The 15,994-nt window shown below is 39.5% G+C and overlaps 1 protein-coding gene across 2 annotated transcripts; it reads left to right on the top strand.

Moving 5' to 3' along the window:
* Positions 1-208: 208 nt before the first annotated feature.
* On the top strand, positions 209-14,449 carry MOSPD1 (motile sperm domain containing 1). Of its 2 annotated transcripts, none has more exons than XM_032196338.1 (6): positions 209-334; positions 5,330-5,587; positions 5,772-5,847; positions 9,066-9,292; positions 11,223-11,384; positions 13,774-14,449. In XM_032196338.1, the coding sequence occupies exons 2-6, from the start codon at positions 5,434-5,436 to the stop codon at positions 13,803-13,805; spliced, it is 651 nt and encodes a 216-aa protein (XP_032052229.1). In that variant the 5' UTR covers positions 209-334; positions 5,330-5,433; the 3' UTR covers positions 13,806-14,449. The 2 variants fall into 2 exon arrangements, with proteins under 2 accessions (XP_032052229.1, XP_032052228.1); XM_032196337.1 differs by having other exon boundaries at positions 9,066-9,295.
* Positions 14,450-15,994: the final 1,545 nt, after the last annotated feature.

Raw genomic sequence — 15,994 nt, 5'->3', positions numbered from 1 at the left:
AGGATTATTATGAAAATGGATTCTTTTTTAGACAACAGCCAACAGAGGGAAGAAGGGAGCCGGCTGCTCCCCATCCCTCAGGCGTGCTGCTGAGGGGAGCCCCCTGAGGGCCCTGCCCGGGGCCGTGAGGTGCCGCTGCCCCGGCCATGGCGGCGGGGCGGGGCGGAGCGCGGCGCCTTCTCGCGATGGCTGCGGCGGGAGGCAGGCGGCCGCCATCCCGGCCCCGTCCCGGCAGCCATAGCGACGACGCTACCGGCGGGGACGGGAGCAGCCCCGCGGGGGCGGCCGGACAAAGGGGGCGCCGCCAGGAGCCCGCACCCAGCGGCCCCGAGGGGTGAGTGCGGGCCGGGGGGCGACGCGGGGGAGCGGGCACCCCCCCCACAGCCACCCGCTTCCTCCCCCGGCCCCGTCAGGCGCCGCTCGCCTCAGCGGGGCCGTGAGGGGCGGCCGGGCCGGGCCGGGGGCTGAGGCGGGGCCGGGGCAGCGCTGAGGGTGCCCCGGGGGGCCGAGCAGGGCCGGTGGGGGGCCGGCTGCTTATCGCCGCCGCCAGGGCAGGGCAGGGCAGCGAGGGAGGCCGTTAGAGCGCCTTGAGCTCAGCCCGGCGGATAACAAAGGGCGTGAGGCGAGCTGGGGGCAGCCGGCCGCGTCTCTCTGCCTCAGTGGGTGCTGTCTCGCTGCCCGCGCTGCCCTTAAGGGGTGTTTTCCTCAGATAATCTCTCGTCCTGGCGTGTGGGCTGAGTGTTGGAGCCTGGCCGGAGACAGGGAGAGCGGCCGCGTAGCGCTGATGGGCGCAGGAGGTGTTTAAGGAGCGGTTCGGTCACGTTAAACGCAGCCTGAAAGGGAGAAGATGCAGAGTGGGGCAGATGTGCCCTTGAAAGCCTTCCGCAGGACTCTTCTGAGCCATGGGGTAGGATGGATCAGGAACAATGCCCGGCTGTTAGGCCAGATTTCCCTGGTCTCACGTGCCCCTAGTTGTATTGCAGTAACGCTTATGTTATTGTCACCTTTTCAGCACTTGAAAAAAATAAAGAGGAAAATATAATGCAGACCTAATGAGTCTCGCTGTTAGCATCAGCATGATTTATGCGTGTTGTAGTCATCCGCTCTAATAGGTAACGCTCTGGGACTACTTCATTTTACAGCATCCTGAAGACAGTTACCAATTACATTCCTCATCGCCCTGTCAGGAGGTGGACAGTAGCGTGCTTCATCCGAGGCTCTGCAGGGTCTCAGAGTGGTTCTGCCAGTTCGAATGTGACTGTCCGCCCACTTAAATACTTTGCAGAATGTGTGCCTTCGTAGATGAGCAAATTGAGGTGAGGTTAACCAACTGCTCAAGGTCATAGAGGCAGTGACGGAGCTAGCAGTAATGGAACTCAGCCGACCTGACTGCTGGGGCCGTGCTCTAATCATTGGATGACTCTCCCAAGTAATTGCAGGTAGTTTAAACATTGGATTGCGTAAGTGCATTTTGAGGCCTTCAAAAACTTTTGGAGAGACTAAATGTTAATAGATCTGCTTCAGATCATGTGGTCTATTTGCGTGTAGTTTAAAGGTAAGATAATTGCTCTGCTTGGTATGGGGAGGAATTTTGAAGAAGACTTCATGGCTTATTTTGTAAATATGTGCTCAAAAGGCATATGTACCTCAGTCATGAATTTATTGAGGTTATGCAGTGTAGAAAAGCTTTTTGTGTGGATTTAGGGGGTAGATTATGAGAGAACAAACAAAGATTACACTGTAATTACACATTTTTAATAGGAGAATGTGGAGGCTGACTGTAAAGAGGTTATCTTCTGATTAAAGTGTTTACCAGATGATGTTCTGTCAAGTTATTTGACAGAAATAACTATAGATGTATACATCCATACATGCATACATGGTGATGATGCTGTTGGAAGTTAAAGTGGAACAAAAAATTTCTCCACTTGATTTATTTTTTCAGTGAATACTTGTTAAATAAAAACAAATCAGAACTGGTGTTATTTCTGAGCCTGGAGAGAAGTTACATTTCACTTCATGGTGTGTTTTTTTTTCTGTCAGGTTAAATTTATGAAGAAAGGGATTTCACAGGAAATGCTGGCAGATCTGTGCTATTGTGACACAAGCGTTATATATTTAGTAACTTCAGGGAGGAGAAGGGAGAAAAGATCCTTACTGAGCTGAAGAAAATATCAGTGGAAATGGTTTGTCTGGGCTTCAGAGAGTGTTGGAAAGCAAGCTGGCATTATTCAGGTGTTACACTTCAGCCCCTGTCCTGTAATGAGCATTGCATTTGACAGATGACTGCAGCTGCGTGGAATTTCATTGGTGGTACTAGAAGTCCATCTGCACAGACGGTCACAGATTAAGACCACAGGTCTCAGTTTTGTAAAGAACTCTTTGTGCTTCCCTTTATGTTCTGAAGTAATTGTGGTTACCACTGACTGTCCAAAAAAATCTGCTGCTCACAGTGCACCACCTCGTAGAAGAGTGATGGACAAGTTTCTTTTAAATGAACTGGCTGGGGTGCCAGCTTTGTAGCTTTATTCTGAACATTTAGAGGAGAGCTTCTTTAGGTTTGAACTACGTAAAGAAGTTCTGATTACAGACATTCTCTGTAAAAATATTTACAGCTTCTTATTGATGAGTGCTGTGTGAAAGATGTGCTATTGCTAATACTAAATCATCAAATCTCCCCAGTGTCTGTACAAGTTATAGTGCAGTCTTTGGGAAGAATGTTTTACTGACATTACTTGGTGGGGTATCCCAGCAAGGCGACTTCTAAGCCAAAATAATTCTCTCAAAAAGGATGTTTGTTGCTTGCTTAGAAACCTAGAAATTTACATCCTGAATGACACCGCTGTGTCAGCAAATGTATCTACCATAGACCTGGGTTTGCCAGGTGTTACTTCTGCCAATTTGGAGTGGCAACTTCTTATTTATCTTGGCTGGACAAGACAAGGAAGCAATAATGGGATATACTCTTTTAAGATTGGTGGCTTTCAGCCTACAAGTTTGTGGATTCCTGGGAGGTTTGTGCGCTGTCTTATCAATGGATGTGTAAGAAAAACAAGACTGCTGGTAGGCTTGCTGATCCACTGTTCCACTGACACTGTCATTTGTGGGGTTTTGGACACCCGAACTCCTGCTGTTGGCTGAACTGAAGAAACGAGAGTTGTGGTGTGATAACAGGGATCAGAATGAAACCTGTGCAATGTTTAAATAAAAAAGCGTAAAAATTGCATTAATTATTAGAAATAACTGTTTGTATTTTTGATTAAATCTAGTCACATTAAAATATCTAGCAGTAGTTTGATACTGGTTCTATGGGAGTTTAAAACACTAGTTAGGGAAAAAGAAGTTAATTTCAGAAGATGGCTGATATTTCTGTTATACAGCATTTATGCAGTATAGATACGTATGAGAACCAGTGGTTCTTGCATGTGCTTTCTGTATATTGCATTAAGCTAAGTTTAGTAAAATAAATAATTAAATAAAACAATTCTTCTGCCTACGAGAAAGAAAAAATGATTTTGTGTGCCTGTGATTTGGCAGCTTTTTTCACATTACATCTTCGTATAGTCTTCATATTTGAATGGAACAATGAATCTCACTTTGCAATAGTACATAAAATTGTTCAATAAATAATACTTACAGTTGCTGCACAAAGTGATTTTAGATTATGTTAATTCTTGTGAAACAAAACAGTTTTACCAAAATTCCAAAAGCACTGTAGAACTCAAATGGCCACTTACAGAGCTATTTCTTTTTCTAGACCCTTCTTAATAAGGTAGCAGGACATCAACTTGGAACACTATCATTGGGGATTTGTTTTCAGAATATTATTAGTAGCATTTCAGTGAGGTGGAAATAAACCTCTGCTCTGAAAAGAAGCTGGATCTGGGGGGAAGACTTTCCAGTAAGAACCATAAATTTAAGTTCTCCAAGGATGAGTTGTTTTTTTAAAAATAAAGAAATTGAGAAGCTTAGTTTGTGAATAAGAATCATAACCTGTAAGTCTGAAGATATGACAGGGACTACTAAAATAGTCTAGGTAATGTTCTAGTAAACAACTAAATTTGTGTCATGTTTCAAGTATGAAGCATGTATCTGGTGTTTGGCGGAGTGAACAGCATGATATCTAGAATGTGAAAAATAAGCATTTATTTTTTGTTTGTTCTTAATGCTAAGGCAATTCACTGCTAGAAATTTCAAAAACTAAATGTCTTATGTTGCAACGAGATCAGATTATTAGCCTGGAGAACAGTTTAAACGGATGTTTTATAAAGCATCATTGGAAGTGGAAATTATAGCTAATAAGTCAGTGGGAACTTTTTGTTCTTCTGATGTTTTCTACTGTAGAATAAAGTTAAGCCTCAGATGACACCTTTAGTTTGATACCTAACCTATAGGAGGTACAGTAAAATATGACATCCTTGAGGAAAATATATATGTAGCTATTTCACTTGGTTTTGCCTGTAGCATGTAAAGTCAGTGACATGCATGCTGAGGAATTTGGCCTTAATTTTATTTTATGAATTGCATTAGGGATTGTTGCTTGATCAGGTCATAGGTTCTGGTTTTAGTTCTGGAATGCCACTCAAACTAAAACAAAACTGTGGGGCTGGTAGAAGGAGAATTATGGTGGTTATACTTTGTTTAGAGACAGTGGTGGTAGAAAATGTTTCTTATTTTTTAACCAAATAGTAAATCCAAAGTCTATTTGGTGTTAATCATCCCAGTTATTTTTCAGTTCATTGCCAGTAGCTACCATGCAAGCATAACAAGACCTTAGTTTAAACAAAGCATGAAGATGTTCCCCATTCCTTTGTTCTGAATCTGTAGGATTTGACATACCTCAGTGCCTATGCGAGCAGATACCTAAGTTGTTATGCCTCATCCAGGAACGTTCTGAGTAGGTCACCACTGCAGAGAGATTCTTGCCCAAATGGTGCCTACTGCTGCCTTACACCTCTGTTTCCTCATTTCTGCTCTTTTCTCAAGTGTTAGTTATCCAAGGCAAGAACGGCATTTATTTTTTTGTTGTTTGGTTTGTGTTGCAAATGTTTGTCCGTTATAAGCAACCCCAGTCATAGACTGGGCCCCTGGAATCTGTTATACACTGAAGAAGTGCTTATCCATTTATTTTATAGCAGTTTCTTAAATAGATATATATCTAATTCATTTTTTTCCTATTTCCATGTTTTTAAAGAATTTAAGTATAGGTAGATATATATCCAAGTATCAAGTTTTATATTTTTACACATTTGCTGTCTGTCTCCATTTAGTATAGATTTGTGGAAATAATCTTATTTATTTGTTTTTTTTTCTCATTTTTTTTCTTCAGAATTGCCAAAATGCTTTGGAATTCTTAAACGATTCAAAAACTGAAGTCCCCGAAGATACAAAAATCATAAGAACACAAGAAGCAGCAAGGAGGATTCAGTGCCAATGCAGCAACAAAGAAGACAACCAGAGTTAGTGGAAGGAAATCTTCCTGTTTTTGTTTTTCCTACAGAACTTATATTTTATGCAGATGACCAGTCAACACACAAGCAGGTGTTGACTCTATATAACCCCTATGAGTTTGCCTTAAAATTCAAAGGTGGGTTTCTTAGGTTAAGTTCTACTTAAGGATTAGTTGGTGATCTTGAAAAGTCCAGTTTTAATTCATGTAACAAATTATATTTGTGGCAAAACCAAAATTCTGTCTTTACGTAAATCTGTTGATGAAATTAATGAGGTAATAATTCATGACTTGTTACCACTACTATCCTTTTTTTTTGCAGTTCTTTGTACAACTCCAAATAAATATGTGGTGGCTGATGCTGCTGGTACAGTGAAGCCTCAGTGCTGTGTTGATATGTAAGTAAAAGTGTGTGGTTTTTTTTTCCTAATAGTAGGATATTTCATAAGCTTAATTCCTTTTATTAAGAGGTAGTAAATGACAGCATGCATAGTATAAATTAAATTCTATAAATATTATGTTTTCGTAGTCTCTTTTGGCCACTCCATCTTTGCCATCCTTTTACTGTAGGACAGAGGTAACAGTTATTTTGAGATACTTCCTTCTTTGATTTTGTCTTTAAGCATAAATAAAATGCTAGTAAATGCATCCTGTAGTATACTGTTTAGACCGTCAGTGAGACTAATCCAAGCCTCCTCTGAGTACTTTTGTGTTATTTCTAACAAGAAAAGCAAGACCCCCAGGGTTGGGATTTCTTTGTGAGAAATATTTGTTCGCAGACTGACAAAGCGAAAATGTATGAAGTTCTACTGAACACACTTTTCTTGGGACATATTTAATAAAGGTACTTTTGCCCACCTTTCACCCTGACCACCTCTCTTGTTCTTCCTTTCTCTCTCTGTTCCCCTCTTCCCTCCCCTTGTTTCTCCATTCAGGTCCCAACCCAGTAACAGAGGGAAGATGAACCCTGGCTAAGTTACCACAATAATGTGTAGGGCCTGTAGGCTGCTATAATTCAAACTGGAGGAAGCAGTAGTTAGATAAGCCAGAATAGCCCAACTTCTTTCATCATTTATTTGCCCTGTTATTTCCATGTTGATGTATAAGTACAGCTAAAGAAAGGATGACATGCCTAGAAGAGTACACAGCTTTCTGACTAGAAATTTGTCAACTGTAAAACACCAGGAACCTCTGGTCATTTAATGTCCATAAACAAAAAAACCCTACTATTGAATGATTTGTCTTTTGTCAAATCAATAATAATGTGCTTGGGGAATGGCTCTTCCCTGTAGGCTGGTTTCCTTGGGTGTGATTTGGAAAATTCCAAGGACTCACCAAATAAAAAGGGGGTTTAAAACATGTAACTAAAAAGTTTAATTGGGCAGGGGCAATAATCCTAAAATCAGAACAAAATTAATATACCAATGTATCTGTCTGTAAACTACCCTAGTCTTTAGTAGACACACAATCTTGATGACATTTGTTCGTCTCAAATGTCTTCTATTAAATAAAGAAAAATAAGGTGTATCCATGTAGCCAAGAGAGTTTTTGTGTGGCAGGAAACCCATCTCATTCCGCTGGTTGTTGTCTAAGGGCAGTGTTTACTTCTAAGATATGAGCAGTACTATGTAAGTATGGCCATTTGCCAGATAAACAGATATTCTACAGAGCTTCTAATTATGCAATGGTCTCTAAAAAGAAACAGGAGAATGTATCTGTTTATAAGGGTCTGCAGAAAACATCTCTTTGCTTGGCAGCAGATGCATGTTCTCATAGCACAGTGTTACATAAAGATTCTGTTTAGGTTAATTGGCACTATGATACTAAGGGGAGAGAAAAAAAATAAGAAGGAAGTCTCAAAGAAACAGAGTTGAATCTGCTGTTCCGATACGCTCAGAGTTGTATGAATTAGGATTATCAGGAAAAGAGCCTTTTGTTTCAGTGAAGGCCAACACTCAGCTTCCTGAAAGCCTGTCATAAGCACGCTTTTTAGCTTCTGAAGTGATGTAATACCGTAAACGTTTTTGTACCTTTCTAGCTTAGAATGACGTAGTTTCTGTTTCCTTGTTAAATAGACTGTTCAAACCAGGTATCAATTATTACCATTTTCTCTGTTTGTGATTGTAGATCACTTCAGGTGACACAACTCCTTTAACTTAAGTCTGAAACAAGAATCTATTTTTTGCAGTATTTTAATCATGTATGTTATCACAAAGATTTTTTTGAAACAATTTTAAGAGCGCTATCCTGTATTTCTAAGGAGAAAATCACTTTTTCCCCTCAGGAGATGGCAACCTTCTTGAAGTCACATCACTTACAAATAGGTATTTTTACCAGGTTAGCTATTATTATCTTAGAAATTTAGAATAGCCTTTCACCAAAAAAAAAAAAAAAAGGTCCTTCACTTTGGAAAAATACTTAAAATCTGTATTAACCCTTAAGAGCTGATATGACTTAAAAACTTGAATGTTCTAGTTTTTTAGTGCTAAATATGGATTTTCATAATGAATCATAAATGCAGAGAGGAGGTAGGTGAGCAGAACAGTGTGCAGAGTTCTGTATTGACTATGATCAGGGTTATTTTAAAGCTGCCTTTTATAGGTCCTGCATGATTTTTCCCATGAAATAACGTAAAACTAGAAGCAATTAACAACTATCACCCCACCTTACTATCGAGCCATCTTGGTCAACCTGTTCAAAACAGGTTCAGAGTGGTTGCTGGACAGTATAAAAGTTTATAAAGGAAAACACAGACTGTCCAGGTATGACTCAGTGTGTGCCTACACTGCAGTCTATGTTGTGATTGCAGCTTGGGTAGATAAACCTGGCCCAGGTCTTTCTAGCTAGTGAAGTATCTACAGCATTTCAGTGCTGCCAAATATTCTCAAGGTAGCTGCTAGATGGATGAACAAGGCTCTAACAGCACAGAGCTCTACTATCTATCTCTGTATCCAGACATGCTTACTGAAAGACAGGTGAGAAATGTTTATGTAGATACATAGCTGTAATTTTGACTGCAGTTACATGCTCTAAGCCAGTGGGTTTCTGATTTTAAAGATCCCTTTACCGGAGCTGACTCTCATCCACAGAGAGAATGAGTTTATCTTCTGGGAAAGTATAATTTTAAAGCTTCGAGCCTGCTTTCCTCAAAAAGCTAGACTTCTGCCATCATCTTGTCTGTCCAAGTGTTTGGCAGTCCTACTTTCCTTTTCTTCCTTGTCCACCCCAGCTCCCCCTATACCTCTTAGAAATCATTTGCCAGCATCAAACAGGTCTGCTAAAAGAGGAAGCATCTTTCAAATAAGGAATGTTTCATGAAGATTGGCAGATAGGTGCCAAATTGAGGCAAAGGTGTATTCTTAGATAAAGAATTAACTATTCTTTTTGGCTAGCCAATTGGAGTATCAGTTAAGCAACCAGAATACCGTCATAGTACAATGAACGTAGGGAGGGGAGAGAGAAGACAAGACCAAATTGTCAAGAACATTCCGTGATGAAGGATGGAATGGGGATCTGAACTGTGTGGGGGGGGAGAAAGGGGAAATATTGGGATTGTAATTCCACAAAGACTAGACAAACTGGTTTCTCTGTTTGAAAATACTGTTTTCCTCTGCAGTGTGATTCGTCACAGGGATGTTCGAGCTGCTCACTATGGTGTGATAGATAAATTTCGTCTGCAAGTGTCTGAGCAGAGCCAGAGGAAAGCACTAGGGAGGAAGGAGGTTATTGCTACTCTACTTCCATCTGCAAAGGAACCACCACAACAAAAGGAAGAGGAGGAAAAGCGAATAAAAGAACACCTGGCTGAAAGTGTCTTTTTTGAGCAGACTTTGTGTCAACCAGGTAGTTGAAATCTTTTACCCCTCCTGTCCTCTGTCAATTTTGAATAGCTCAAGTGACTAGAAAGAGTATATGGAAATCAAAAAAAAAATCAGTCTTACAGCAAATAAAGAATTAATCACTGAGGGATGATAGCACTCAAGAACCAAACTATGGCAGTACTGCTTGTGCTGTCTTGAGTAATCATGACTTTTTTTTCTGCCCCGAGTTTGGTTATTGTACCTTGGAGAGTACCCTCTATATTCTTCTGGTGCAGCAGTTCTGTTACTGCCAATGGGAATTTATCTGCAAAAAGATCAGTTACTTTTTTCCTTGGTCTCTTTCAGAACATTTGCCCCTTCTGATTTTGTTCCAAACCCTTAATCCTCCATTTCCTGATGATCAGGAAATACTGCCAAAACATCTTCTAAAGTGCTCCTTGTTTTGTGCCGTCTTTGTCTGAAAAGTACAAAAAATCAAAATTGCTAGCTGAGAATGCTGCATTTCATATATGGGGAAGTAAATCAACAGTCTTGGGCAAAGCCTGTACCAAACAGCTAAATCAAAGTAGTAGGGAGAGAGATAAAAATTATCAAGTTTTACTGGAAATGAATCTGATTTGATTCTTGACTTGACAGTCTACTGATTTATAGTGTAATACTCTTGTCGCTGCTTTCTTCTTCATGACAAGAACAAAAATAATTTCCAGAAAATGGATTAACTTGCTTGAGAGTGTTCCTCCTGTTATAAAACAGTTTCAGCATTTATACATGGTTTGTTGGCTGGTGAAATACCTTACACTAAAAAAATCCTCAAGATGGATAGTAGGAGGATACGTGGTTAAACTAAACCTACAAGTTCTCAAGGCTCACAGAACAAAATGTTACTATGATAGTTGTTCCAGTACAGAGGGTTTTAACCATCCTGAACAATCTGATACTGGTCTTAATCCAAATGCTATTTCACTGCTTTAAAATATTGTTAGCTACATCACATTGCTTGCTTACAGAAAAATAATAAACAGAGCAAGTACAGTCTTTGTGTGTAACCTGCAACCTAGAAATACTAGGTTAGTAGAACTAAAATGGGACATATACTGCTAGTCACTGTGAGGATAGAAAACTTTGATAAAACGCTTGCTAATTTCTAGTGGGTCTGAAGAAGTTTGTTAGAAATATTCAACTAACACATGAACAGCTCTTTAAAAAAAACAAACAAACAACAAAGTGTCTTTGAGTAGGTTCCAGCTATTAATCTTCAGCACAGTAAAGAGCACGAAGGACAATTTAATCTATAGTTTGCATTTCCTTGTTCAAGTGATATTAGACTGTCATAGTTCACTATGCAGTTCACTCAGTTTCTACAGCAAATGTGAAATGCTGCTCCTTTGTGGCACATAAGCTTGTTCTGGCAGGTGCAGGCCTTGAATCCTCCTCTAAAAGAAATAAGAGAAACTTATCTGGCCGAACAGTTTGTGTTCTTGCTGTAGCCAAGTTTTGTTCTGGAGGTGTAAGCAGAGTTATCTGCCTGTGCACCTCCTCTAGGTGTTCTTTCCCAATTGACTATTAATCGCTGAGGGAACATATCAATGTCAGGAGTCAGGATGCATGGTGAAACCTCAAGCATTGCTGAAACATCTAACTGTCATGAGTGTGTGTATATATAGCTACTGAGCCTGGCAGGCTCTGTTCCTCCAGAAGGGAGGGGTTTGGAAAGTCATGTGAAAACAAGTTCCAGCATCAGCTCTGGAACATGGAGCAGCCTTCTTCACTGCAACATGCAGAAGGCATAGGAAAGTGGGTTTAAGAGTTGTTTTCCATCCCCTCCAAACTCCAGAGGGAAAAAGAAAAATTTGAGATAGTGCAGCTCTGATGTACTGCAAACACTTCTGCAGAATATTTAACACTTACAGTGGGTAGATAATCCTTACAAGTGGTACTATTTTGTGTTTCAGAAAACAGAACTGCCTCGTCGGGACCTAGTTTACTAACAGTCTTCCTGGGAATAGTGTGTATTGCAGCACTAATGCTACCTACATTGGGGGAAATGGAATCCCTGGTGCCTCTCTACCTCCATTTAAGTGTGAATCAAAAGTTAGTTGCTGCTTATGTTTTAGGTAAGTATTTTGGATTTTGTTATTTTATTGCAACTTCTGATTTGAGAAACTTCTGTGTTTGTCAGGGCTTCAGGAAACCTAATGGAGACAAAGCACCGCATCAGTTTTCTTTTGCATCCCCACTTATAGTTTAAGTTACAGCCATAGTGATATCAGGAGAAAGTGGTAATTGTAACTATTTTAGACCAGATTTTACTCAATATTATACAGGCCCCTACATGCTGATTTTACCTTCATTTGGTGACTGGCCAAATTACTAATACCTATAATCATCAGCCAACAAAAATGAATGGAATGTACTGTTGTTTCTTTCTCTTGTATTGACATAGTTACTCTACTGCAGAACCTAGAACTCTTCTCTCCAACCCAGATGAGCTGTTCTGAAAGGCTCCATTTACTACCCTCTTGATAAGCAGTTAAAATGTTTAGAAATAGTTCTAAAAACTTGCTAAGAGATCACTGCCATCCACAGCTCTTCCAGATTGTTGCTAACTTCCTCCTAAATTAGCAAGCATAGCTAAGTTGCACATTTAATTTGACTTTTTCTATAACTTTCAGATTCGAAGAGCAGTCACACTAAGCTCAGTTCTCCTGTCCCACTACGTGGCAGAAATGAGGATTTAAAGAAAAGGAGCTAGGCAGCTTCAAACTGATAGCTAGAGGTGAGGTAGTGATGAGAAGCGATGCAAGTTCTTGGTAGTTAACGCTCACACAGTTTAATGACTGACTTCTGAGAGTCAGTCTGCTAAAAAGGTTTTAAAACTCACCCGTTACTAACCAGAAGCTTACATCTCTATCTGAGCTGATGGTAATGTATTTTCAGATTAGGATCTTGCAGTAATCCCTGCTTTATTTTTACCTCTAGCTTTGAAAAAAATTCCAATTTCTGCTGTTGCTAACTGTAGTATTAAACCATTTGCAACAACTTACCTGTTTATAGATGCAGTATGAAGTCCCTGTACATCTTGATCCTTCAGTAGCAATGTTCTTAATACCCAGGAAAGGAGTCTTGTGTATAGCACACTTGCTCATCTAGAACACAAGTTGACTGCCCTTAAGATGATGAAACTCCTTTCTTCCCCAATGAAGTACAATTGGATTGTTTAGCATTTAATTGAAAAAGGAGGTATATACCGTGACAACTGGGCCACGTGACATTGAGAATTTGCTTTACAGAAATGAGTTAAACCCTTTCTTACCTGAAAGTGCATATACACGTGGTAGGGGCTGTCCTGTAGCACCTTCCAGAAGCCTGGTACTTCAGCAGTGATTCAGATGATCCAAATTAGGGCCTGCAGCAGTACTGGTGGTAGTGATTGTCTAAGGTAGAGCAGAACTTAACAAACAGCTGAACTGTAATTCCTCTTTAATGGATAAAATGCTTATCTAACGGAAGGCAGCGTTACAACTCTGTTCTATCATACTTTTATCTTTAATGTCTTTATAAAGTTAAATCAGTACGTAGCAGCAGGATAACAAAAATAGTCTCAGCAATTTCTTTGTCTCTAGTGAGATCTCTAGACTTTAGCTAAGATCTCTGCTGTGAAGAACATCTTCCAAGCCTGAAAGAAAATAAGATTGCCTAAGAACTGATAAATTACTATTTTGATGTTACATGAGGGTGGGATTCTGGGAGCCCTAATGTTTTTCCATATACCTCTTTACCTTGTACTATATAAACTTATGAGTAAGAACTTGCAGACTTGTACTTTTTTTTCCCTTGTATCAGCACATAATTAAAGTGAACTCTTCAGTGTGGCATGAGTAGTTTACTAACCATGTATTTTTTCCTTTCATCCCTGGAGCTTCTGCTTCTTATTTTTATATTTTTACCTCCGTCAGAGCAATTCCACTTTTCCTTCTCCTTTTAAAGGTCACAACGAAGTCTGCAGAAAGCTCCCTATGCAGACTGATCAAAGACTAGTTTTTGACAACGATGTTATTGTCCACAGAGCAGAATAAAAAATGGCTTGGAGCTTTCAGCTAATCTGTCTTACCGATGATTCAGCATTTAAATTATACTACCCATAGCTAGCCCACATCAAAACTGGGGGTTTGTGTGCTAATGTTATACTTATCCAAGTCAAAATCTCAGTATTAAGATTTCCAGCCTTGAGTTTGATAATTGTTTGGAATGGTTATGGCTTCTTTGAAGTGTAGTTACTTGATAGCACTTAAGTGTAAGTTTATACACTAATTTTTATCTACATCAAAATTTGGAGCAACACTTCTGGTATTTAAGTGATGGGTGTATATAAATTCATTCTGCTTGCACATACGCATTTTTACCATTTTTTCTTGGCCAATGTCAGGATACCTATCTTATCTCTATTTTGAATGTTTTACTCAGTGAAATTAAAACGTCTAGTTCTTAATTCTTGTCTTTCAGGTCTCATCACCATGGTTATTTTGAGAACATGAGCAATGACTTAATAGGATGTCAAACACCTTACTGTATATTCACATCATGAATGTGGACTGCCTTTTATTCCCATTTGGCTCATCAAGATGCTAGCAAAACTGTTCAGTGATTTAAGATACCTTCAGAAGTGTAATATATTTTAACTATGTATAATAAATGAAAGACTCAAAGCACTTTTAGGTGCTTCTGTAACAGACAGCTATGAAATGTTCAGTGATACCTGTGAAAATAATTTGAAAAACTTTTATATTTACGCCTACTGTAAAAAAATCCTTATTAAAGCGACATTTGTTATTTTTAGTCTATGTTCACATTAGTGTGTGATCACTATAAAAGCAAACTGTCTTATGTAAAACATTTATTTGGTTTGTGGTTGTACATGCTGAGGCTGGTGCCTAACACTTCTGTATACATACCAGAAGAAGGGTGAGAGTCATGGCTAATCATTGAAGAAAATGAAAAAATTCATCAGTTGAAACTATGAAATAAACCATTAAATTTAGGTGAAGAAGTAATTCTCAAATTCCTTACTTCATCATTACAAATATATCACTGAGTGCTCATTTTCATACCTGGGGAAATAATTTCTTCAACAACTGTTTTGTATCACAATTGTAGACAATAAAAACAAGTTCTGTAATCAGATCCTTTCATTTCTTAGGGATGCATGCAATATGTGAACTAAGGGGCATTAACAGAAGTTGAATTAAATGGCATTAACAGAAGTTAAACTGCACGCTAATACAAGACTCAGCATTCTTTTCTACTTTAGAGACCAAACTAAGTATAGCAGCAAAGGCATTTGTCAACACTTTCCCACCACCATCCCTTACAGCTAAGGCAGTAGATTTCTTTTGTAGCAGAAACTCCTGCTCAAAGTTCAGTTTTATATTCTAGGTGAACAGTTAGGGTTCATGTAACAAGTATGTCCCTTCATTTAACATTTCATTTTAGAGCTGTTTAGTTTTAAAATCTTATTTCTACAAAGCTGATTCCTACTGAGGACCCACTATTGGTGTATTTGGCTCATACACACAAATCTTTATAAAAGTCTATTAAAAAAACATTTTTGAAATTAAGCCTTCCCACTGCCTGCATGTTGTTTGCCACTTTTTATGCATGGAAGCACAAAGAAACCATGCACGTGACTGTTTAATTTAACCTTTTTTATATTATTATTAATCACTATGTTTTTGTTACATATAATGCACTAAGTCTCTAAAGGGCAATAAAAATGTTACTTTAACTTGATTCCCAGAAGAACTGGGGTCGTGTCATCTATCAGCATCAGATGATAAAGAGACAGTCAAACATTAACGTTTCTAAAAAAAAAAAAAAAAGTTATTAACTGGTTTGAGAACTTGGTGTTCCAGAGCCCATGCTACAGACAATGCTCCCTCCCAGTTACAAACACAGATCTTGTTTGGGTCGAAGTGTTTTCCTGCCACTGCAGAGCTGCCTTCTTGTAGTTTTGCTTTTATTCTTAAGCACCTACGCTGTTAATTCTGAGTTTCATGAGGTGCTTTAGCCTGCCTCTTCCTGAGGAAAGGCAAGAGAATTGAACAGAGTTTAGGGAGATAAAACGGACTTAATAGCCTGGCTGTAACATATTAATACATGTACATGTACATTTGTCCGTGGGCAATAGTAGCAGGACTCAATTCAGCCATAGCCCTAAATGCCTTTTTCCCATATCCCCGAAGTGGCAGTCACAGGCCAGCGCTTGCCAAGCACTTGCAGAAGTACAGAAGAGACACCCCCCCCCCCCGAATCCCAGAGTCATTATCACCACGTCTCACACCGGCAGCATTCTCACTCCTGCACAGTGCACACACAGGACTTCAGAAGTGAGAATGGAGGACAACAGAGACCTCTATTGCCAATGTGCTTTTTCACAGAAGTTAAAGAGAAGCGATTGGTTTCAAAAAACACCTTGACCAAAGAAATCAGTAACAAAGAGTTATCAGCAACTAAAAAAAAACTAAAACACTGGAACATTTCTTTTTCAAGGTCAAGCAAGGAGCAATACGCAGATAAAGATTAAATGCACAGTGTAATTTAGCAGCTGTAGATAAAACTGGTGCTTGGGCAGCATTAGCATGAAAGTGTGAATTTGCCTTTTCTATTTCAGAGCGATTACAGAGCACTGCCAAATCACAAATTTATTCCAGAGACCTGAGAACTCCTT

The sequence above is a fragment of the Aythya fuligula genome, chromosome 13, assembly GCF_009819795.1.
Source record: "Aythya fuligula isolate bAytFul2 chromosome 13, bAytFul2.pri, whole genome shotgun sequence".
Lineage (NCBI taxonomy): Eukaryota > Metazoa > Chordata > Aves > Anseriformes > Anatidae > Aythya > Aythya fuligula.
The sequence above is the reverse complement of the archived record's forward strand: the minus strand, read 5'-3'. Positions and strand labels throughout refer to the sequence as shown.